Raw genomic sequence first — 26,262 nt, 5'->3', positions numbered from 1 at the left:
CTTGGATTGGCGGGCCCGCGGTTTGGAAAGGCGGGACTCTACCGGCACTGGGCGGAGCTTGGGGACCGACACGGGCGTTTCTCTCCTTGTCGCTTGGAGAAGTCCCAAGGGGACAAAAATAAAGGTAGTACAGGTCACCGGCAGTCACAAAAACCGGTGCCGCGTCCGGAAGGCGAGTACTGTAACAGCCTCTCGAGAGACGTCAACGAATTGGGAACGCCGGCACGGTACAGTTCGGCTCTGGCTTTGGTGTGGTGCGGTGGTGGTGGTGGTGGAGGCGGCGCTGGTGCTAGTTCCCCGTCTAAGCTGGAAACTTCTGCGACGTCAGCATTTCTCCGAGTCGGAGGCGGAGGCTCGGCGAGCCGCAGTCGTCGACCATGAGCACCAGTAGCGGCGGGTCTTCGGGCCTGGGCCAGCCGGCCACGGTGGCCGCTGCGGGCCTGCTCGGACTGCGCGTTGGGGTTGCGGGTTCGGCTGCGGCGGGTCTTCCCATTGCGGAGCGGTACCAGAGGACGCCCAAGTGCGCCCGTTGTCGCAACCACGGGGTCGTGTCGGCGTTGAAGGGGCACAAGCGCTACTGCCGCTGGCGGGACTGCGCCTGTGCGAAGTGCACCCTGATCGCCGAGAGACAGCGGGTGATGGCGGCACAGGTAGCCCTCCGGAGACAGCAAGCGCAGGAGGAGAACGAGGCCCGCGAGCTGAGCCTGCTGTACGGCTGCCACGACGGGCTGCTGGCCATGCACCGCGCCGGGTACACCTTCTCGGCGGCCATGGCACAGCTGCTGGCCAGGGACGCAGCGGCCGCCGCGGCTGCCGCTGCTGTCGCCGCTGGAGGAGGGACGTCCTCGCCGACGGCCACGACGACGTCGTCGTCACCGCCGCACGGCGGTGGACGCCTGGCTGCAGCCACCGCGCCACCTGCCGTTGCCGCTACCGCAGGTGTGTGCCTCTGTCTGTATAGAGATCGAAAAGGGATAGTAGTTCGGGAGAGGATGAAGTCAGGTTAACTGACGAGGACTGTAGCTTGAGCCAACTCTTCCAGGAGCGCCAGTCTTCTTTAGTATCCTTATTTGCCCTCTTCTGTCAAGTTAAAACCCCTTGCCGAAACGTTTGAACCAAATACACGCCCTTCTTTATGATTAAGCGGCCTGTTGAAAGCGGCAGATTGGTAATCACTCCTTCGATAATCGTTCTCCGGTACTGTGTCGTATATAGACAGTCATTCATTGTTCCCACTGGCTGGTGTCTTCCGTGTAGTTCGTGTAGCTGCATTTCGTATGGCAGATTGGGGTTTAGATTCAGGCTTAGTTTATAGGACGTGCCACCGCAGAACTACATGTGCGTTGCGCTCGATAGCGGTCATCGTTGTTGAAGCATATAGGTGATTTCCCGCCGTCCTTCTATTAACGGTTGAATGAGTTTACAAGTTGAAAACCTCTTGGTCGAATTTGCCACCTCAGCGGGAAAGTGCCTATGTCGGTGATCGGTTTATGAGACAATCTATATACTGCATCCAAACAAGACATATTCAGGGTAATATGCAATGTAGAAACGAGGAGAAACTGGTATACCTTGACGAAGACAAGACCACTTGTCAAACGTCGGTGTCAGCAACTTCCCAGACTACTCAATCTATAGTACATGTTCGTAAGTCTTCTGCCTTGACTGTTCATCGTGATTTCCTCGTTCATGACTTGATCAACTGATTATATATGCCCGTCATTTTTTACGTGACGTCACGATGCGGAAGATGAATGAGGCATGGTGCCAATCGCGAAGAGGCATCAAATACAGACACCTTATTTATGCTATCGTGTAGCGCGTATGGGGCATAAAGATACGTTAATGCATAACGCGCAGTTCGAACATTTGCACCGGAGTGGTCCTTTCAGGTTGTATAGCTATGGAAATGTGCCTGTAAACGATAAGGACGTCTGCTTTAACGGTTATACTCACTTCACCTATCAGTCTGAGAGATCTTATGCAGAGGAGTGCGTTTACGTCTTGTACACTCCAACGTATACTGTCATCGATAGTGTATGATCGATTGAAGCGAAGCATTCAATACCTGATTGTCGTTCAGTTTAAGTTGTGTTGAAGTACCCTGCTATACATTACTTGAATTATACCATTCCTATATGTATACCGGTACCTGTAGTCAAATTAAAGAAGCAACCGGGTATAGGTGTGTTAACAGCGAGCACACATATCGGAAATATTGTAAATAGGGCAGAATTCTCTGGATCAGTGGCTCTCCAATGAGGGTCAACGCAGCCAATCTTTGACCCCCCTCCCTCCAAACAGCAGAAAGCGCGTTTTTGAGGCATATGTATACGATGTTCATTGACAACCAGTGGCTCTTGCTGATATTTTGTATGCTTCCCTACATAAAACATCTACATTGCAGCAGAGCTGACTTCTTTCCCTTGCTCATGAGATGGCTGCAATGCTTTCGTTCAAGCTTTCTACGACGCATGCAAGCGAGTACACTTTTTCAAGGCTTGCATATTCGATGAGAAAACATGGCTAGAAACGGGTTGAATGGGGCTGCTCAATGAACAAGTTAGTGACGAGCTGTTGAAATTGAATAGGCGTGGCACTTTATTTCTGCCATTCTTTGCGAGGTAGAAAAAAAAAGAACGCATATTTCACGCCGAATGTGTTGATAACTACAATCTTCTGGCCCTCTTTCTCTCACGGCAAGTGTATCCGCAGGATTTCGGGACAAGTACTTGTCGCGCCATCACGTTAAAGAACCCCGGTTGGTCGAAATTTCCGGAGCCCTCCACTACGGCGTCTCTCATAATCATATGGTGGTTTTGGGACGTTAAACCCCACATATCTATCAATCAACATGTTGCGCCATCTCTCCGCGGTGGCCGGGTGTCCTGCCGTAACTGAATGGGTAGCACGCTCGCTCGCTCGCGCGCACGCACGCACGCACGCACGCACACACACACACACACACACACACACACACACACACACACACACACACACACACACACACACACACACACACACACACACACACACACACACACACACACACACACACACACACACACACACACACACACACACACACACACACACACACACACATCATATCTCGCAGAAGCAATGCGATATTGAAAACGGCCCTTGGTTCAGGATACTATAGGGAACCACTATAGAACATGTTCGGCGCAGTTCTAATAGCGTGCCACGAAGCGCCTGTCTTCCCAGACTCTTTGAAGGTTTTACCGCACGGCGTATGAGATCTCTCTCAATATAGACCCATTTTGGCTTCTTACGACTTCGACTGCAAAGCTCAGAAAAGAGATTTCAAAGACGACTCTGTGGGACGTGTATTACTTTGAAGATTCCGTGAATCTTCAAAGGGGTAGAATTTGAAAGTTAGAGAATTTGAAAGTTAGGGGTAGAATTTGAAAGTTAGAGAAGGCGATGTCGATACAGGTCTCGAGTCGAGGTTCTCTTGCCGCCGCTTGCGTGTTGACCTCGGTTCGCGGGATTTCACTTCGGGGTCCGCCTGTCGACCAGTCTTCTTCGCAGCACAAAGTACACATAATTCCGGTTATGGGTACCTCGCTTATCGGCAGCATGAAAAATAGCGTATTGGGTGCTTCCCTAGGGAAGCACCCATTAAGTATAACTTCATTCAAGTATACTTCATACCCATGAAGTACACTTCATTTTATGAAGTATACTATATGAAATTTGTGGTGGGCGTGTAGTGGGTATATTGCACAGCTGCGCCTATATCGCATACACGCCAAGAGACATGTCCCAAGCATAAGAAGCTTGGCGAGCAAGCTCCTAAAAAACATGGTTGATTCCTCCATCAGGAATTGACATAACACAAAAGTGAACCATTTCTTGATTTGTAGTATATTTATGATACATTGGTGTGTGAGAGTTTCCACATTATCTAATAATGTTTGGCCGCTCACCGTTTGACGTGGCGCACCCACGTCGACGCTCATTGGCACATCTCCGTGCCCGCAACTAACACCTCAAGATTATGATTTAACCTTTTGGGGTAACTGAAATAGTCAACATGCACCTGGACATGGCATACGCCGAATGCCGCGGAAACATGACCTGGACACATATCACATACTGAATCTCGCGCCAACATGACATAAGCCAGCGCGTAACACCGGTGTTCGATACGCACTCATTGAAAGCGCAGTCAATTGTTGAGAGAAACGTCAAGGTGTGCGCTTCCCAGTAAGGGGGAACCTTACGCTTGTGTTCATGTATATATGCCACGCAGCGTTTCATGATCGCGAGAGGCAGAGTTTCTAGTTGGATCCGTAAACGCGGGAAAAGTGTGCCGCTTCCCGCTTTATCGAAAACTGAAACTACCGAAGCGCTCCCTATCGGTACCCGCTAGTTTCATGGCGTGGCCTGCCGAGATTAGCTCGGGCGACGCGACGTTGTTCAGGCTGTTTCATTCGCACGGGGACAGCGTAATCAGAAAAAAAAGAGACGTGCCAGCCATAAGAGGGTCCGCTGATGTTCACACTATGACCGGGCTTGAGACGTGTCGTGTCGAACGGCGCGTTGCCAGAGCTAATCTCGTAGACCAAGGTCATGATGCAGAGCCTTGCTTTACCAATCCCAGATGGTGACAACGCCCACTGTCAACATAGGTCGCTGTCAAAGGGAAGATGTGTGAGGGATACAAGGTTTATTTGTGGAGCCGCATACTTGAGCGTAGGGGGTATAGAGCACCAGGAAGTTGTCGTCGTGGACCGAGAAGTTGTGGGCTCGACTCTCAGATCGGCCAAAACAGCAAAACGTTTTCATCGGCCTTTTTTTTTGTCATCTTGATTTCACTGACGTATTTCGGGGACGGAATATCAGTAAAGTCTTGGTGGACCCCAGATAAAGCTCTTTCGTGCCATGAACAAAGGGGTCATTCTATTCCTCTTTTTTGTTACGTGTAAATAATTTCTGCTGCAAAACTGGATGATTTCTGTTTTCCCACTTCCTGTGTTGATAGGCGCGGCACGGGGGGAAGGGGGGGGGGGGCCGAAAATTTACAAAAATGCTAAACAGTAGGGTTCATTTGAACTCACGCTCAGCAAAAATGCCTTTCTGTCGGGCCCACTAAAACCCGTGAAAATGCTGCTCAGCCTGGTCTATACTCAGAAACACACCCACAATATCATTCAGCCAGCGTTATTTTCGCAAACTCACCAAGATGCTACTCCATAGGGCTCGCTTCTGCTCAGTATTCGAAAAGCTGCTCTGTCATGGCAGGCTCACATACTCGCCGATATAATACTCGGCCTATTTCACTGAAATTAACCAAAACACGTCTCAGCCTTTCTCACTCAGACAACCATCGAGAAAGATGCCACTCAGCCGGGACCGTTTCTACAAACTCGCCAAAATGCTACTCAGTTGGACTCACCTATCTCACCTAAATCCTACAAAGCTGGGCTCACACAGCCTCACTAATAAGCATTACTGAGCCGCCCTCACAGAAACTCGAAGACTCATTCAACTGCCACTCAGCCAGGCTCACTCACAATGATGATAAACTCAGCTAGGTTCACTTGCACAAATTTGCCGAAATGCTGTAGGGGTATGCACTTGACGTCATGCGCGAGGATCGCTAGCGTCGGGGCCGCCATTTTGGCGATCCGCGCGCTCGCCACATGCACAAAAATCTCGCTGTGCGTGCTGTGTCCGAGATCCGTACAGCAGAAGCAGAAGCCATACGCGCATACGAATGGACCTTCAAAATGGCGCGGCGATAGTGTGGCCCCCTTGCGGATTAATGCTCAGTGCATACCCCCTATACTCTCACACACACGGGTTGGTGTGTTGTTTGAGTAAGTCGACTAATGAGTGAGTTGCCGACTAGCGATCGGCGGTCACGTTCTAACGTTCACCCGTATTCCGCAATGTTGACATCGTTGCTAATCAAAATTATTGGCAGTGGTTCATGACGGCCCGTAATGTAAGCAGGAGGTCGCTTACTCATATTCACCCAATCTTTCCGTTCACCAATAAATGCATGATGACTTGTGCTCGCTTGTGCATCTCATGGTGGATATAGGTGCGATTTCATTAACATCAACCTGAGTCTGCGCAAAACGACGGGCTGCCGTTCCGTTGCAGATACACAGCATATGGTTGTGCGCAGCGCCATGCGTAACACAGCACCACTATGAATTACGTTTACGCAGATGTGCTATCGCTGTCTTCATGTTGGGATCATTTGTTTTTGCAAAACATGCACTGAGCGGAGAATAACGCGAGTGTAATGGTATACGTACAGCCTTTGAGGGAACAGACAATCGATAAAACATTGGTGAGTTGTAGTGACGGGTTTTGTCAATTAAGTGACGAGTGTCGTAACTGATGACTGTGTACAGTATGCTATATATACAGCGTGGAGGAATAACGTGAACACCAGGTGGCCATTACCGTTAAAGGTGGATGTGTCCTGCGTACTGATTCAGCATATCTGCATTTATAGTTCTTTTAAAGGGGCAAAATACATCAGGCATTAGTACGGCTGTTTGTGTGCTTCCATTTATTTGTGACCGGGAGGAACTGACGATTGTGCATAATTTTACCTTAGAAACAGCTTGAAATTATGCTGAGACGATGAGAGCGAAGGCTCTTTCCCACTTTGCAAAGCTACAACTCTATTTCTAAAGTGATATTTACCAATGGCACGAGCAGCAACCGACACTCTTGTTTCTTAAGCAATGACTTCTGGTTTGTGCGAAACTATATGCAAAAAAGTGTGCAAATTCAAAATAAGCCGTTTAAAGTACAAAAAAGTGCCCGAAATAACTGGTTGTAGTTCAAGTTTATAAAGCAGGGGCGGTGCCACGGGTGAAAACGGTGGACTGGAGCACCCCCCCCCCCCCCAAATTTCGCCGGCCCGCCCCTTTCCTCCCCTCCCCAAGAAAGACAATAGAGAACATTCTCATAACACAATGGCTAAGTTGCCCCCCCCCCCCCCCCGCTAATATAATCTATGGCGCCCCCCCTGTTATAGAGTTATATTGGATATATAAGATATCAGAGCCTACGTTAAAATAAGGGCCACTCAACTATATATCAGAGTAATTCATGTAAATTGATTGAGTTCATTGAAACATTCAGAACAAATTAGGGAATCTTCTTGTGCGCGCTTCCGCCTGACGGAGGCGTGCACATAAAGACTTGCTAGCTGAGCAGCTGGGAGCGCTGCGGCACCTGGCGGAGCAGGTCTCAACCACACGCTTCATTGTACGTGGCCTCTTGAGATCTGCGTCTGCAATGCTGCGAAACACAAAGGTAAATAGCAGGGTATCCGAATGCCGCCGTGGGAGTACCCCTAACATATGCCCGAGTCCAGTATTAGTTCGTGTTTTGGATAACTAAACCAGCCATTCGCTATAGCGAACGGCTGGTTTAGGACCGTTGAATACAAGAATGAGAGCTACATATATGTAGCTCTTATTATTGTATTCAACGGTCCTGTCTGCCCGAAAACAGATTCCGGCGTCACCAGCTTTCCGACGCTCGATTATAGGGAATTAGATAGGCGCATAGGCACTCCTCTCGGCGTTTTCAAATTCTTCTGTTTTCAAATGCTTCATCTGGAAACGATGTGCTGTGTAGTGGTATGCAGAATATGACGACTTCGGGAGAACCTCGAGAGAATCTCTATCGCATGTAGGCGAAGTGAGCTCGCTTGTTAGCCTTTGTCAGCTCTAGGCGAGAGAATGCGGTATTCTCGGAGGCGTAAGTGGCTTTCCATAGACCGCCCGTGGCTAAGTATCGATCATCACCCGGCTGAAACACGCGTCGGAACGCTCGCATCGCAGTTACGACCGAAAGTGGCGCCTGTTTAGACACCTGAACGGGTCCTGCATGTAATGCTTCTTATAACACCCTCATAACGTTATAAAGACGCCAAGGATGACGTCGTTGAACAATTCGTTGTATCACACATTGATTGGAACAGTTATATATGAGGACGAGCAATAAACGTCGTTCGTCCGTACCCATCCGTCCCGATAAATTCGAGCAGTGCGACGGAAGTAAAGGGTTTGTGCCAATTCGAAACGATATAGCCGATCGCTGGTTGTAGAAAAGAGCGCGATATGCTTACACGACCGTGCTCAAGTAATCTTTCCGGTATACACTTTCGGTAGAACACGCGCGTTGCTTTTAGTACGCTCATTATAACATGCCTGTACGTTACTCTTCTTTCATTTCAGAGAAGACGATAATTGCTTGCCCGCTGATTGCGTGCTACTGAGTTATTAATATTTTCATTATGAATTCATCGTACTTTTCCCAGTTTGCAGGCGATGTTAATCCTTCCGGTAAGTTTATTCTGGACCACGGCCGTCGTGCGGTGGTTTTCAGTTTGATATGTGTACATCTTTATGGCAACACACGCGCTGTGCGTTTTAATCATTCCATTACACTTTTATGGGAACACGTGGCTGGCGCTGCGTAGCCTTAGTTGCTATTGCGCCACTTGACTCAACGTAAGCTAACTTTTATTAGAACACACCCACAGTGCACCACCGTTAAACATTCCAATGTATACTCTCATTAGACGACACCCATATTTAGCGACTACTATACTCTTCTGGTAATAGTCGGCGTCGTGTGAAACGGACAGCTCATGAAGGTGCCATTCTTCCGGTTGACTAACACCACTCACAGATTTCGCTGCAGTGCACGCATTTCATAAAGATAGAGTACAGTTCATCGTGTATAGGGGGGATCCAGGACTATCTCAGAACATCGTACACCGGACAGTCACACAGGATGAGGCGTACGTAGCGTCTCTTCGCAACGACAGGCATTGTAGAGAGCGTTGTCGGCCGTCCCAATGCGAAAGTATACAAGATGTCGGGCGTGCAACACCTAACCATGAACGATAAAACAGTGTGGCATCGCTTCGGCATCGCCTCCCTCCCTCCTTCCCTCCCTCCCTCCCTCCCTCCCTCACTCACTCACTCGCAATTAGCCGATGGTATTTTCAACACCCTGGGTCCAGTTACTCGGTGGAAACGTCAAGCAGTATACAGTTATTGCTCAGGAAAGAGGCGTCAATAGGTAGCTCAAGAGCTGACGAAAACACCCTTCAAACTGTACAGCCTTGTCGCACGTGCTTCAAATGTTATGCCCATTGTACAACTCCCATGGACAGCGGGAGTCTGAGGGTTCGAGCTTGCCCCGGAAGATATAGTGAAGAATGTAGCGGGAACCGTGCCTGTCTGCGCATGGGACAATGAAGCTTCCTTTAAAATTTTTCCAAGCTTCACAGTGGTAACAACGTTATAAAGTGAAGAGAGATGATAAGAACCACCGTAATACATATAAGATGAAAGATGCGACGAAAGAAGACGCAGACGAAAAAAAAAAAAAACAGGCGAAAGATGCGACCGTCGATAAGCAACAATCAAAGAGGGTGTCGCGACGTATACCAAAAAAAGGGACGTGGATTAAAGCTTATTTTTCGTCACTTAACGTCTTGACAGCTCCAAGAACGCAGCCGAAAAAAATTAAAGAAATACGCGAAACAGAAATAAGAGGAGAAGAAGGGGGAAGAAGGATGTAAAATGGAAGTTGTCATAAAGCTTGTAACAGTCTCCCACCGCCTTCCCCCACTTGCTTCCTTTTCTCGAAGTGAAGCTACCGCGCGATCTCGACGAGCACGGTATAGGCACGAAGGGCCTGTTCCTATCGCGTACAAAGCGTAGAAGCACAATGAACGAGACAGACAACCTACAACTGACAACCGAGGAAGAAAAATAAAGCTCTAAATGGCTTCGAGGCACAGCATCATGGTGTCTACACTCTTGTAAACGTGTACGGGGCCTCGATGAGAGACACTGTGGCCGGCCCGGTATATAGCGCGTTCAACAGGCGTGCCGGCGCAACCCGACACCGCAGAAAAAACCCCCTCCGGGTGACAATGATCAAGCGCATCACCTCTGTCCCCAAGCCGGCGAGGGTGGCTGGGGAACGCGCAGGGAGATAGGGAGGAGCACAATGGCGGGGCGCTGGCCTGTTCATTGTGCGCCACTCCATTTGGGCCCCTCCTCTTTTATTTCTTGCGTCCCACCAACGCCACCCAGGGGGGGGGGCTAGAACCCCAGGTGTCCGCGAAAGAATGGTTCGCGTCAACTGGATTAACCCGGCTGATACAAGAGGCATTGTGCGCTATCCTCCCCATATTTCGTCGTTCTTCCGTGGTCCCGATTTTACCCGTAGTTCGCCGGCCTATTCTTCGGCGTTCCTTCGATAGAGACGATCCGCACAGACAGACCGATGGACAGTGGCAGTGCTTTTCTTCCTTAAAGGTTTCTCGCGTGAGATGAAGATGCTTCGACACGGTCTTCTTCCAGACGCCCTGGACACGGTCCGCGCACGCGCAGTGCGCGTGTTTCTATCCGAGTGACCTCACGTTCCCCATTCACTGTACAGGTCAACAAGCTCTTTGTGCGGACACAAGAGTGACCGCCCCCCCCCCTCCCCTGCAGTAGCGTCTTACCTGCTCTTGGGCGTCGATTTTCCGTTTGATTTGTCTTCACTATTTTCCCGACAAGTCGCCGCGACGCTTTGGCGTGCGACATTGCGTGCCTCCGAAGAAAGCGTGCGTTCTAAAACGTGTCGCCTTTGCTCATGTCTCCAAGTTCCGTCGTCGTCTTGTATTGTGTTCGCTTTTTGTTCTGTGTATTCTGCGTAGCGTTGACCAACTAAACCCCCCTATTTCTTCTGTAGAGACGCAAGAACGTGCTTGCCTTTCGTGAGAGCGGGCACGGCTTGCTCGAATCGTCTGCAAAACATTCCCTTCCTCGGCGTTAGTTAAACGGGCGTGTCCCTGCGGGGTCACCAAGACATCCTCGATCGAGGGCAGTGTTGTATACGGAAAGAAAGTTTTGTTCTGAAAAAGGACAATGACCTCTGTGCCATGTCATGGAAGAAGTACAGAGGTTGCTTAATCTTGATGTCCAGATATACGTTTGCTGCATTGCCTGCGTGTATGCAGACGTAAACATATCATTGAGCAAGGGATGTCGCTGGAGACAATGTTTCCACAAGTGGCGTTGTCAACGTTTCTATATACATGATGTCTTGTCTTCTTCAAGGTAAGACTACTTGCAGAAACTTTGGCTCCAGCGGCATCCCATGCTCGAGGATTTTTTTCCTTTCTTCAAACTTTCACCTTTACGACTTATGACTTATTTGCGTGTATTCAGCGCAGCGATGCTGTACGTGTAAAGCAGTATAGGTAGGCTTCTGAATGCAGGAGTAGTGGTGGCAGGTATATACGTTGGTGACGCAGGGTCGAGTGACGTATTCATGTTCCGATGGAGGCGGAAATGTTGTAGGCCCGTGTGCTCAGATTTTGGTGCACGTTAAAGAACCCCAGGTGGTCGAAAGTTCCGGAGCCCTCCACTACGGCGTCTCTCGTAATCATATCGCACTTTGGGGAGGTTAAACCCCACAAATTACTCACTCACGTATTCATGGCTTGCATCGCTCCGAATAAAACTTTGGCTTGTATTTTTCGTATCGCTTATATTAGGGACAAACACAAAATGATTATTTGGCAAGAACTTTTTATTCGGCTCAAATGGTACTGACACGGAAGTTTTCGATTCTCAGTTTATTTCATTGTGTTAAATGAAAGACCAAGCCCCCACGAATCAGGAAATGTGCTGGTAAGCGTGAGTGTGCCCTGAATAGTAAACCACTACATCTTTTCAAAGCTGATTTCAGTTTCTACTGCACCCTATACATTAAAGCGTGGTATGACCGTCTCGTCAAGTGCACGTGGTACGATATCTTGCACAGTTAAAAAAAAAGTGTTCCGCCCTTGCCGTATAGCTAATGGTGATGCTGACTGACATGACCACGTTTAAATGTACACACACACACATATATATATATACGCTATAAAGTGGACAGAGGCATAAGCGCCACCGTAGCTCAGTGGTAGAGAACAGGCAAATTATTCGACAATCGCAGGATCAATCCTTGCCGACAACAACTTATATTTTCGTCGACATTTATTCCTCCTCATTTATATTACAATTATTCATAATATCATCTCTTATCCTTTCCTTGGTAGCATTGTCTCTTAGTTCTCAATAATATACCGGGATTCTATAGACACTCAGGCCGATAAGCTTGCAACTTTTAAAGACAATAGTCTCTCTTGGGATACTTGAACGCCGAAATTTAGGTCTGTCCGTATGTCTCTGTATCTGTCAGTCCGTCTGTCGCGTGATTCAGGTACCGGGCCAATGTTTAAGCACTTGCTGAACGCCCCGCCATCTTGAACTGGTGGCTGCGTTGATACATGCGAACATTGCCGATCAAAAAGCAAATATTACGTATATCTGAGCTGCAGCATCAATACGGAAGTATTAGGTGGTGTGTTCCTTTACTAAGAAATACGTAGATCCGAATTGTTTTTTCATACGTAGACCCCATTGTTTCTTCGGCTGTGCTGAAAATGCACGCTATGCATGAAAACAGCCCTCTGCTGGCAATGTGGTGCTGCCACCTGGCAGGATGAAAATGGTACTATAACAGTATCACGGGTGGCCGCGGAGGAAACCAGAACTAATGTAGTACGGCCGGCAGACGACTATTTTCTTTCGACATCTGCAGCGAAGCGCGCTGATACGCGACCGATTTTTCTTTCTTTCTTTCTTTCTTTCTTTCTTTCTTTCTTTCTTTCTTTCTTTCTTTTCTTTCTTTCTTTCTTTCTTTCCTTCTTTCCTTCCTTCCTTCCTTCCTTCTTTCCTTCCTTCCTTCCTTCCTTCTTTCCTTCCTTCCTTCCTTCCTTCCTTCCTTCCTTCCTTCCTTCCTTTCTTTCTTTCTTTATTTCTTTATTTCTTGCCTTCTTTCTTTCTTCCTTCCTTCCTTCTTTCTTTCTTTCTTTCTTTCTTTCTTTCTTGCCTTCTTTCTTTCTTCCTTCCTTCCTTCTTTCTTTCTTTCTTTCTTTCTTCCTTCCTTCTTTCTTTCTTTCTTTCTTTTTTTCTTTCTCATGGTGCAACGCTCCCTCCAAGCTTTGTCCTTCCCTCCCGCGCGCCAGAGTTTGGGCAGTCATGCACGTACTCAGCAGCGCAACAGTTGAGTTCGTACCGGCAACAACGACAGTCGCGCGTGTTCGTATCCAAGCAAAAATCAAATTCGTCAACGCGTAACGGCAAGTGATCCCCATTAAAGTATCGCACGGCCACACCAGAAGCGGCTGATCACCGACAAGCCCACGATCAGGAGTTTGTTGCCCGTAGGAAAACGAGGCGTACAGTGGGTTCCTCTGTTGAAGGAAACACTTGTGTACACATCGTGTTTGTATTTCCCTCTCTTGCAAAATACTATAGCGGCCTAGACTGACACGAGACGTCTGGTGACTTGCCGTTCTGGCCCTTTTTTTTGACAGATTAGTGCCGTACGTAAACACTGTTTTTTTATCCACTTGTTACTAGAGCGTCGGCATTGTCAACGGTGCTCGTTGTGGCGTTCTTTTCAACAGTAGGCGGTATACGTACAGTTAGACCTATGCGCACCTGCGAAGGCCTATAGTCAGGCTTTCGCGTACATCGGCAACGCCACCGAAACTTGGGACTCTTAACAAGCTTCACTCGAAAATTGGTTGGCGGTCCCTTTGAATCCCCCTTCTTTCAAAAACCAAACTTATGGACTTGCCCTAGGGACACCTGTGTATTTTGCGCTTGACGCCGTATGCGTCAACAACGCCCCCCTGTGCGCGGCGGGTAGCTTTATGAATTTGAGGTCGCTGACCTTGAAAGCCTCTCTACTGGGCTACGGAGATTTCGGAGCAATTTTTCAAAGCCTACTCCTCCCCGGCTGCAGAGGGCGCTTAAAGTCATCGACGAAAATGATCACTAGGGGGCGCTCGTGCGGAGCGGGAAAGCTGCTAGCATTCCGGTGTCACGTGGGCGCGCGTCCACAGATCACAGTAAAAACGGGAGCGCCTTTCATATCGGCCCCCTTTGCTCGCATACGTTCCACGGTTCCCCACGGGGGCTTGTGATAAATGTGGCGGGGAATACCGATCTTTGCGCACCGGCGTATGTGGCGATCGAGACAAGGGGGAAGGGGTTAATATTACTGAGGGGCCATTATGACGGTGGGTAGATAGGTGACGCAAGTGCGCGTGCGCAAAGTTATTACTTGATTGACGTACGATATTCGCCGGGCCGGATCAGTCCCCCGGTACGAGGAGGTGGCAAGTGTTCTCTTGGCGTCCCAAGTGAATAATAATAATAATAATAATAATAATAATAATAATAATAATAATAATAATAATAATAATAATAATAATAATAATAATAATTCATTTTTTACGTTTCAATACCAAAATACGATTATTAGACATATCGTAGTAGAGTGCTCCGGAAATTAAGACCACCCAGTGTTCTTCAGCATGCACTGACTTCACAGAGTACACAGGCTTTAGTCTGAAAGGATCTATAGTCGTTTCTCAAGTCGATTATCTTTAAAAATTTTGCTGCTATGTGACAAGTGTGAATGTTTTATTGAGAACTTGAGCGGGATAGTTACACTAAAATGGGCGTGTACGTATTCGTCGTGAAGTTGCCCCCTCACCCCGCCGCGGTGGTCTAGTGGCTAAGCTACTCGGCTGCTGACCCGCAGGTCGCGGGATCGAATCCCGGCTGCGGCGGCTGCATTTCCGACGGAGGCGGAAATGATTTAGGCCCGTCTGCTCAGATTTAGGTGCACGTTAAAGAACCCTGCAGGTGGTCGAAATTCCCGGAGCCCTCCACTACGGGGTCTCTCGTAATCATATGGTGGTTTTTGGGACGTTAAACCCCACAAATCAATCAATCAAAGTTGTCCCCTTCTGACGCTCGTTTCTGATGCTAAGCCACATGTGTTTAGCGATTGCGATGCCAGGAGCTGCGCTTGCGAAGAGGCGGTATTTGAAGGGTCATGAAACACGCAAAAATAAAATGTCGTTTATATGTCGTTCTAGGCAATATATGGGCGATAGCGCGCATATATTGCCTAGAATTACGCATAGACCACGCATGTACTTAGAATTACGCATAGACTTGCGCGAGTCCATGTAATGCAAGGGCGACGAAGAAGAAAGAAAAAAAAGGGCGGGGGAGGAATTCGTTCCTAAATAGCACAACCGAGGGAAGGACTCCGAGACCCACAAATAAGAACGCGTGTACTTCTCAATGTAGGTTCTGACAACTACACGCGTCTCTTAAAGAATTGCGAACAAACAAGCAAACAAACAAAGTGGCGCCATTGGAAGGACGCGTGGCGCAGAAAAACCACTATGGCCTCGTTCAGAAAAAATGAGACGACAACAAGGCGAACAACAGAGAACGTCGAGTAAAACCACCATCACGACTAGCGTCAGCTAGAAAATTTGTACTCCGGTGCTGTATAAGGAAGTCAAGGATACAAATAGTGAGGAGTATAAAGAGGACAGAACGAAGGAAATGAAAGCCACTTAAGTGCCTGCCTCTTTTCTTTTTTTTTTTCGGACAAATGTGACCGAGTGAAAGGGGAGAGACTGCTTGCTAAGGAGCGCACAAAAGGGGATGCTGTAGGGTGGGGAGTCCGTGAGAGGGCTTGCTGCGCCAGAAACCACCAGCATTGGTTAGACGAAAGGAGGAAAAAAAAGGGGTAGGCGCACAGGAACTCGAAAAAGACGGGTGAAAGCAAGCCCCGACAAGGAGGAAGGGAAAGGCCTCGGAAGCACACACACATCCCATTCGTGGAGACCGTGCCGGCAAGCGAGCTTTCCTGCAGCACGAAGCGCAGTGCGGAGAAGCCACCAGCGGCGGGCCGCAAGAGGGGAGGGGGTACGTGGCGGAGGGTTATGCGCGTCTCAGGTCTAGCCTCCCATTAATCTTTGGCGACTTCCGTGCCACAATGGGCCTATGTCATGAGAGAGGAGGGACTGAGGAAGGGAATAATGGGTGAGGAGAAAAAGCCCTTTTGAAGTTGAGGAGGGAGGGAATGCGGTGTGGATGTTTGAGGAGGACGCGACCGAACTGTGACGTAGGAAAGGGGGAGAGCGCTACTCGGGAACGGCTGGAATGCGACGGCTCATAATAAAGCGGGCAGCACCAGCGCCGGTGAGAGCACGGGAAGGGCCTGATAGCGTTACGACACTGCGTCATCTAACTTTCTGACAGTTTGTTATACGAGAAATATAAGGCAAGAGAGAGAGATAGAGGGGCCGCTACGCGGCAGTCACAGCTTTAACACGTTCGGGTCCTTTATTTCACCGCCTCCTTATGAAGAGGGGGCGGGTAGGAAAGGGGGGGGGGGGAAGCCGCATTCCTGGGTCGACTCTTCCCTTTTAATACGCTGGGTTATATAGAGTGCTAGGTTTCTCGCCGGGGTGTGCGAAGAGCGACACCTATTGACATTCCCGGCAGCAGCAAGCAGCTCGGATAACTATGTCGCTTATTAAATTTCTGTCGTCGCTATTCGCAGGCTGCCTCTTCGTTATTAAGTCCCCGCGTGGCACACGTGCAATGGGCGCGTCTTTTTTTTTTTTTTTTGCGTGGTAACTTCGCACGCGTCGCGAAAAAGACTGCCGCCACGAAGAAGCTTCCTTTTGTGCCCGGGCCACGGCTTCAGTCCGTGTCTCCGGCTGCAGAACGAACCAGCGCGACGTTACGGAGCTTGATAGAAAAGCGTTTCCAATAACGTGAGCCGACTAGCTTATATATATATGTGACGTTGATGCGCTTTTGAGCGTATTCGCGCAGGTGTCCGATAAATACGATTCCTCGCGTCCGCTCTTGCATTACTTATTATATGTTTTTTATATGGTTTTCATTGACGTCAGCTCGCGGTTATGACACACGTGTGTGTGTGTGATGGCGGATATACCGCGGTGAATCGAGTATCCGGTTGCGTATGGCGTAATTACAGCCCGGCTTGACGGATCTACGACGCTCGTTATGAGCTATGTGGTTCGAGGTTATATAGCTTTCGCACGTGCGCGACTTCCGGCGTTCGTGATGCCGGAATGTGGCGGTGAACCGACGCATCTGTGGCGCCCTGCCGGAGATTGGAGTCTGTCTACTCCGAGGTTAATATTATACTCCAATTCGCGATGAAAGAATGCGCCGAGAAGTGCTGCTAAAGCACTTCTCAGCGGACTGCGCAGCAAGTCACTCTACGTAGTTCATTATGAATCGGCCAGTGGGCAACAGACCTTTATTGCGGATAACCTGTTTTGGCATAGCCGCGTCGAATTGTAAAACTTTTGAGATGTTTTGAAAATGTGGTTCTATACTTGTTGCATGAGTATACAGTGAGCACGCCCGGTCGCAGTACGCGATCACTCTTGAAGATTGAGTCGCAAAACGCAGATTTACGAGCTCAGATGTAATCGAGCACGCTTGCAACATATTTGAGATTAATTGTAACACTTCAGATGGTGTAGCCGAGGTGTTAATGCGGGGCGGGAGCAAAAGGTGAGATGGTCAAATTTCTTCGAAACCACAGTGCGTGCAGTCTGTTCTTGTATAGGAGTATAAACAAAATAAATTGAATGAATCGATTACCCGTTTGTTTGATTGTTACGACTTAATGAAACGAGCAGACAACGAAGCTATGGGGGACATTATTGGCAGTATTTAACTATATATATAGCGTACGCAGCAAACGATCACGCAACACTACGACAGCGCACACTACACGCTTTGGTCGTCGTTTCTCCTTGTGCTAGTGTTATACTTTATGATATAAAGTTTCAATATCGCTAAACAACGAGGTCACCCTGCACCCTGAGACGTTTTCATGTATTTCTCCTAAATTTGGCGGTGAAATTGTCGAATGTGTTCCTGATAACTATTGTGCTCTAAGTTTCCAGTTAATCGCGAAGTAGACCTATCAAGTAATCTACAAAATAACATAGAATTTCTGGGGAAAAGGTTACACAAATTTCAAGTGTCAAAAGCGCAGCGAGTGGAGGGACTGGAAACATCGATGTTTACTGACACCCCGACAGTTCTGCTAGCCACCCTAGTTCTGCTGCTTCTCGCGATTCCGGATTCGCTTCGTTGACGAGGTCATAAAAGCCCACGGTAATTACACAGAAGACGAACTGTACGCTAACGTTAAGGGCTCATTGGGCCTTGGTACAGAGTGATATGTGCACCTAAAGTGACACTGCATCTTATTACTTGTCATTTTTCTGTGCCCTCCCCCACCGTGATACCAGTTGGCTCAGCGGATAAATAAATGAATAAATGAACTGCAGAGACAGAGATGAAGCAAGCAGCGTACTGGTAGTCTAGCGGACAATGTCAGAGTAAACGGCGTGTCACCTTGGTGTAGCTCAGGTGTAATGGTAATGATAAAGAGCGTAAACCGCGGCATCATACTTAAAAAAAGATCATGTCAGTGTTTACATCATGCATTTAATCAATAAATGAAATAAGGAGAAGGGCTCTTTTTTTTTGTTAGACACAACCTAATAAAACCAACAGTTAGCTAAGGTGTAAAGGGCGTTATCTGCAGTCTATTAATTATAGTGTAGAAATTATAATGCAAATGCTAAGAAAAAAATGTGAACGAAAAAACAATTTGCCGCCATGGTAGCGACCGAACTTACGACCCTCGGATAGCGCGTAGTAGCGTTTCACTGTTGGACCCTTTTAGTAGGACGTGTGTAACGCCATGCTGGTGTTCTAGTTTATGTTGTCGGAGTCGGTAGTAAGGGTATAATCCCTGTAGTAGTACTCGAAACAAGGGAATGTGTAACTTGTGGTGTCAGTGCTGCAGCAGCAGCAGCAGCAGCAGTAGTAGTAGTAGTAGTAGTAGTAGTAGTAGTAGTAGTAGTAGTAGTAGTAGTAGTAGTGGTAGTAGTAGTAGTAGTAGTAGTAGTAGTAGCAGCAGCAGCAGCAGGCAACTACACAAATTTCCATCGCAGCGCCAGACGTTAAGGCAACTTCCTGCTGATGTTTTAGTTAATAATGTTGGAGTTTCTTGACATCTCTGTAGTTGTAGTAGGAAACAAGGGAATGTGTAACTCGCAGCTCGAGCCCTTAATGCACCGCCATTGTTCTAGTTAATATCGACGGTGTAGATAGAGATGTTTCACGTTTAAATCACGTTTAGCAGAATGTCCGTGACCGACAGCGCCAGACTGTAACGCAATATAATACAGGTGTTCTAGTTTATATGGTCGGAGTCGGTAGTAGGAGTGTCACCTGTGTAGTAGCAGTAAAGAACCAGGCAAAGAGTAACCCACAGTGTCAGACGGCAAAGCCTAGTGTTCTAGCTTATATTGTCCCAGTCGGTAGTATGGGTATACCGTATACGACAGGAACGATACCAATAAGATATCATATAGTAGTAAAGCGTGAGAATGTGCATCCCCCGCAGCGCCAGACTGGAAGCGAGGCGGCGGCAGCGGCGGGCCCCCGTCGGACGCCTCTTCGTCGGAGGAGCCGAGCGGGAGCAGCGGCAGTCCGGCACCGGCATCGTCGGCCACCGAGGACGGGACACACTGTGACGACAGCGACCGGTCGCCCTCGCCCGACCAGCCGCTGGCGCTGGACACGCGCTCTTCGCAGCGCCGGTCGCCGCTGGACACGCTGGCCAGGCTGTTCCCGACCAGGGTGCGTCGTCTCCCCCAGTTGGCTAAGTTCTGTAACGAAGGAGAGTCGGGCTGAGTATGCAGCAAAGAAACGGAAACCGTGGAGCGCATTGTAGTCGAATGTCAGGGTATCCATCCAGTGTCCCAATGTCATTGAATATAGCTGGGGAGGGGGCAAGCAAGTACTTTGCACAGTATGTCATTTATTCCCTTGATTCGACCGGAGCAGACGTACAGCAGATAAAATGACAAATTAAGAATATCATCAAGTCTGATAATAATTTCCTTGATTCGACCGGAGCAGACGTACAACAGATAAAATGACAAATTAATAATATCATCAAGTTTGATAATGATTTCCAAAGTCAGTCGGGAAACTTGGATAAGCGAATTACTAAATTGTAGTGACAACGTCATGAGAGCCATTCAATGTGTACCTTGGACTCGGTGCAGAGGCCTATGGGGTATGGAGGGGAAATGTGCATACTAATCATCATCATCACCACCACCACCACCACCATCATCATCATCAGTCTACGAAATCAGCTGGCCCATTACAGGGTTGTTTGGATATAATTGGGAGAGGACAGTAATTTTATTGAGCTGCGTAAAACGGGAAAAGTTGTCAAGGGCCTAACTAAGGGGCGAGGGGTGTTCAAGTCCAGGGACCTACCTCCCGCAGTAAGAAACCTAGAATAGTCTTCTGTGCTTCTATGTCTGACGTGGCGAGTTGTGCCTGCCATTGCTCAAGGGTGTTAGATGATAACTGCCTTGGTAGGTGTTTAAACTTGGTAGTTTGTTTTGCCATCACGATGTGATGCATGTGCCGTGTGCATGGAGGTGACTTGTTACGAAGACAGGCGACTTGCTATACCAAAGACAGACAAGACTCTTCATCGGTGGGAAAGCTTCGTTCCGTTTGGCAGTGAACATAAAGTAAGTCCACCTCATGTATATAGAGGGTATTATAAAGCCACCGCACCCCGTCTATCCTATCCTCCTTTTCAGTCTGCCACTCTGTCCAAACGTTAGCTCCACCCAAAATATTTGTTGACTACTTCACATCGAATAGAGGTCTCAGTTGAATATGTTCAGACATGGCGCCCTTTTCGTGCCACAGCCACAGTCGACCCTGGCCGCCGTGCTGGACCGCTGCGGGGGCGACGTCCTCCAGGCGCTCGACCACCTCCTGCTGCAGGAGCCGCCACCGCTGGACTACCGGCGGCATGCTCCGCCTCCCCCTCCGGTGACGGCGGCGGCGACCTTGCTCGGAGCCGTGCCCGCGTACCCGGGCCTTTTCCCGCCGCCTCCGCCACCACCGGCCTCCTCGGCAGCGGTGGCCGCCGAGCACGCCAAGCGACTGGCCACTCTCTGGTCCCCGCAGCAGGCTGACCACCACAAGAGCGCAGCAGACTGAGCACTCCTCCCGCCCTCACTGGGACTCCCAAAAACGAAGACGGCGGCTCCTTCGATTATTCGCCGTCTCCTCCGCAGCACCGTTGCAGTATTGCCACACCACCGTGGCCCTCGCGGCCTGTGCCTCCTTGTTTTTTGCCCGAGAGAGAGGTAGCTTTTTTCTTCCTCGAGCGCCTGTGACCCCGTCTTTACGCGATGCCGCTATAGAAACGCCAGCTTCACTGTGATGCTCGACTTCTACTCTGGTGACGTAGATACCAGACCTGTGAACGTAGGCGTGTGCAGAGTTCTCCATTGTGAGGAGGGGGGGGGGCAAATTCATTGCGGTGTTCTCCCCTTCTCGCCCATTGGCTGGTTCAGTTCTAAAGAAAACAGGCTTCTCACTGGTTTCAAGAAGGCAAATGGAGCGATGGCTTGCTTCACACAAAGGCCTGCCTTTGGTCGTGGGTTTCCCTGGGCTAGAAGTTTGAACTGCTTGTAACTCAGCGTCTCTGGTCCTCGGCTGGCATTGTCAGAAAACCACGTGCTCCTAATCCTATACTTTAAACGATATCTACAGAGTAAAAGTATTGCGCAGACTTGGCACCCCTCTTAGTCTATTTGGGTGTTAGGCTACCCCCCCCCCCCTGCTCACCACGTCGTGTGCGCGCACCTATCCTTGTTAGCACGTACACGTGCCACAGCAGTACTAGTCGCGCATCGCAGTGAAGCCAAGCGTTAATTTATAATGGAACCCATATGAAAAGGCGCTTAAGTGGTGCTTAAGGCCACTTAGTCTTGGGTCCGGATATACGTCGGCCGCACGAGCTCGTCGAGTCCCGGCTGCCTCCAAGGCACGACAACAAACGCGCAGCAGAGAACGCCGGGACGACAACGATATCCACGAAACGTGACTGACTGATAATACTGCACCGACGTGCTCGTGTCTGAGAAGGGCACACGCTGTTTCTGGAGGCGTACATTGTAATAAGCGAGTGTGGGAACCGTTGGCATTGATTGCGCGCAAGGCGCCCAGCAATGGCTTTTCACAGTCTTCAATAAGACCATCTCAGTATTGTCTGCCGTTTTGCTTTTCTTACCCGAGGTAAGGGGGCTGTGTTGGGACAGTGTGTCGTTCGCGAGACTTGAGCCGGGGTTTCGGCTATGAGCTGCGCAACAATAATAGAGCAGTGCTGCCTGACAGACTGTGATATAGAGAACTGGTCGTGTAACAGGTGGTTGGACAGGTCTTTGCAGTATAGAGCAGCAGTCGCTGCTCTGGAACAGATACTCTGGATTAGGACTTAGTTCCAGGGAACTTGAAGTGAGATAACGTCAACAGTATTCGTCACTGTGTTCGTAAGCGTGATGCGCGATTTTATCTCCGCGCATACAACCCACTACGTGGCCTCTCCGAATACATCAGGTGTGCCTCAATTAGGAAACTTCACCTGAGTAATGTGTGGTCTAAGAACTTTCCAAACAGAGTGAGGCCCGTGAAAATATAGTTCCAGTTATCAGACGCCAATCAATAAATGACAGAAAGGCTCAACCGTTTCGACGCGGAAATTGAAGTTTCAAAGGTTGTTGAGGCTAAATTTTAGGGAGAAGCCAAAAGTTTGATGTAACTTTCTAACCACTGACGTTTGCTCGTGTGACATGCTTCATTGTGTTTACACTAGGCATGTTAACGCTGCTGCTGCAGCCGCCAGGATCTGATAAGCCCTTTGAATACGTATTCTTTCATTATGCTAGGGTATTGGCCGCGATATTACATTTCGCACAACAATTAGCTGTTTATGCTCGTTTCACCAGTACGGTGGTTCGGTTCTTCGCGGTAATGCGCCCCACATTTGGCTTGTTGCAATAACAGTTCGAAACTGACTTTCCAGCATAAGACCAAAACGTGCTTTTATAACTGCAACCAGCGCACAGTATTTCTTCAGTATTATCTATGAACGAAGTAGAGTATAGTGCACATAGCGCTTGAAGAATAAACGCCTTATGGTTGCTCGAATGACAAAGCACAGTGCAGAGCAAGATCGTTGAATATATGCATGCCACTTACGTTGGATAGAACTGCCTTTGTTGGGTGGAAAGGTCTCTTATAATATGTCTATAGTTCCGGTATCATACACATTGAACTAATATAAAATATTCGTGCCATTTTAAAGTGCGCTGGCATTCAGTCTGATGAAGAAGAGATTTGATTAAAATATAAATTCAAATTAAGCATAAACATTTCGAGCTTCGCCTCAGAATCGTGGAGCCCATGACGTCACCTTTTGACGTCACTGAGTTAACAGTATTTCTCGTGACGTGCGAAACGAACGCACGTAAAGCGTATGCCTATAGCTTTCGTAGACGTTCAAGCGCACATTACGTTCAATCTTGTTTGATCCAAGCCGAGCTTAGTTTTCTTTCACTGAACACACGATCACCAAGATCTCCGAGGTCACAATAACGCTTCGCGACGTCTGAGACTGCGTCCTGTAAGTCATTTAGACGCCATTCATAGTGATATCGGAGGCCAAGTACGCACAGTGTTACAACAAACGCTGAAAATGAATGTTTAACTGAAGTTACGGGAAAAGCGGTTTGCGAGTACACGATATGTTGTCTCACTCACTTGTATAGCCAATAACGTGCGTGGCCTGGTTGTCGTGAATCCGCCCTTTATTAAGGTCGGGACAGCTGTTTAGGCGTGGTTTTTGCACTCCGTTGACTGCCTTTGCCTTTTGTTGGTGCTCGAAAAAAAAAAAAACACTGTACCTTCAACATGCGTGGGCAGGAGATAATAACAACGACTTTCGTGCCTGATGACGCGAGGCTTGCAATAAACCCTCTTGTTCTCCCCACGTCTTGGCCTTAGTATCGAAGTTCTACGACTAACGTCTTTTAAACGCGAATGTTCCCTGTGCAAACCAAACGTGTGTATAGAACGCGAGCAACCGTCCTGCTTGTAAAGAGCTTTAGAAATAACTGAAGAAAGAATTCGTTGCTCCTGCCGCCTGTGTCGACGCGTGTGAATAGTGCGGGGGGCACCCACCTGCAGGTTGGCCGAGCGTTTGCGCAGAGGTTCAGGGTGCGATTTCGCAGCGTTATGGCTGCCAATACAGTACAATTGTTGAGCGTACGTGCGGTTAATACCACCTTTTGCACCACGAGTTCCTATAGGTGAATGTTGAGCAGTCTTTTTGTTCGAAACTGGCGCACACACACACAGCTATTGCCGTACAACGGGAACGTTCTGCAGGTGTAGCGCCACCTGTAGACACACTTAAGCGTATAACAAAAATAAGCGCGAAATACGTATCCCTGAATCAGGAAATTATTAAGGGATCGGCATGTGCGGCAGTCGAGTTCAGATAGTATTGTAAAGATACACCCTTTTCCTTAGCCGCGTTAGCCGTTTGAAAGACTTTTCACACTTTTCAAATATATGATCTACGAGGAAGACGAACTTCACCTTGTCGATCATATAGTTGGCGTTGCAGTTAGTACCAAAATAAAAAAAATTACTCGCACTAGCCAAAGCTTCAGTTGAAAGGGAATACTTTTGACATCCATCCATGGTATAAACGCACCGGAGCACGTCGGGAAAGTGAAACGACCCTTAGCTTCGAAACTGGTGGGATCGAATTACTACGTTTCCAAGCAGTGCTGCAGCGTACTTGCAGGCGACACACTGTCCTGATCTACAGTCTCTGCTGACAACGGCGGATGAAACGCGTGCTACGCGAGCGACTCTGCGACGAATCTACCGTGCATGCTTATACTGTATGTGAAAAGAAGAAGAAAATGTTATTATACATACGAACACACAAAAAACACACGCACATCGCATAGACACGAATGAAACACAGTCTGACAAAAAAATAATGTGCAAATAAATTTCTCCTTCAACAATACCAGCGACCTCTTGTGATTTATTTGCGTCTTGGATCTCGAGACGAGAAGAACTTCGACGAATTCGTTGCGTGAAAATCAGCACGCGAATTTCAACGAAGGAGATGGTGCTGTATTTTCACGCGATAATCTCACGCGGCAAAGTCGTGCTGAAATCTCCCGCGTAAATTTTCGCGCGGAAATCCGCAGCTCCATGCCTTGTTGCTTGAGCTGAACTTCCATAACCCGTGGTTGTACAGTGGAAACCTCTGACAGATGTTGGCCTTCGGTTCGATCCTAGAATAAAAACTAATTCTTTAGCTTAGAATATCTTCTCAATGTACCTCTGTGACACAAGCAGTGAGCGACAGATGCCATATCACCCAACACAATTTTTGTCTGGCTGTACAACACTTTGATCTTGGATTTTGTATATAGCGTATATCACTCTCCACAAAGCAAATCCATGATTCAACTCCTAACGCAAACTTCGGTTCAAGTCGCTCATAGTGAAGCCTCGATGAAGCTCGAGGAAGTTGTCCCGGTCTCTCTGCTTCAAAGTGACCTATTGTTAACGCTTGCCCGCTTACAAAGCAAGATCCCTATCCGACGAGATCGTCTTTCAAATTTAAGAGGGGCCAAAGCGATGAAAGGTAGCAGCACGAGCCAAACGGAAGCTACCTCGCGTTATGCAAATTCACGACGTGACATGGTTGGATGATTTCGCGTGTTGGGCACAGTGTATTCAGTTGCCACGATGTCCTATGGACGGAACAACTATATTCAGTCTTTCCTGTGTACGTTCTGAATGTCGAGAATCTTTTTTTTTTGTGTGCATCTCCTTCTCCCATTGCCCTGCCCTTTCTTTCCTTTCACCAACTCACCTGTTACGCCTCGATGATCTTTCTTCCTCGTAGTGCTGCTTCAGTTGCGTTTGTATTTAAGTGTATACCAACGGGGTTGCCAGTCGATGAAGGCTGAATGATTGCTATTGTGCTTTGCGCGGGGAAATACGTATGTGCATTACTCCATTACTCGTGATCCAGCAGGAGGTCCACTAACGCCGTACTTTTTATCGCTTTTTGGTTTACGTGCCCTGACAGGCAAAAAGTCAACAATAAAACTGAATTGCGGCGTATTGCGAACCGAAAACCCGTGGTCCGATTATAAGCCATGTCGCGTAGTGTGGGATTCCTGATCGATTTTGACCATCAGTAGGGTTTGCGAGCGTACCTAAATCTGAGCAACACAGTGTATGTGTAACCCGCTAATCGGAAACGCGGAGTGTGTAGAACGCCTCAGGATAACGTACGAAATTTGAGGAACACTTGTGTGCGATGGACGGTGAAAAA

At 48.4% G+C, this 26,262-nt stretch overlaps 1 protein-coding gene across 1 annotated transcript; it reads left to right on the top strand.

Moving 5' to 3' along the window:
* The first annotated feature begins 377 nt into the window (after nucleotides 1–377).
* On the top strand, nucleotides 378–24,898 carry LOC119181808 (doublesex- and mab-3-related transcription factor A2). The gene is made up of 3 exons (XM_037433051.2): nucleotides 378–939; nucleotides 19,414–19,649; nucleotides 20,748–24,898. Exons 1-3 carry the CDS (start codon nucleotides 378–380, stop codon nucleotides 21,042–21,044), a joined length of 1,095 nt encoding a protein of 364 aa, XP_037288948.1. The 3' UTR covers nucleotides 21,045–24,898.
* The last annotated feature ends 1,364 nt before the right edge of the window (nucleotides 24,899–26,262 follow it).

Source organism: Rhipicephalus microplus, chromosome 10 (assembly GCF_043290135.1).
Source record: "Rhipicephalus microplus isolate Deutch F79 chromosome 10, USDA_Rmic, whole genome shotgun sequence".
Classification (NCBI taxonomy): Eukaryota; Metazoa; Arthropoda; class Arachnida; order Ixodida; family Ixodidae; genus Rhipicephalus; species Rhipicephalus microplus.
Note: the sequence above shows the minus strand (reverse complement) of the source record. Positions and strands in the feature narration are given on the sequence as shown.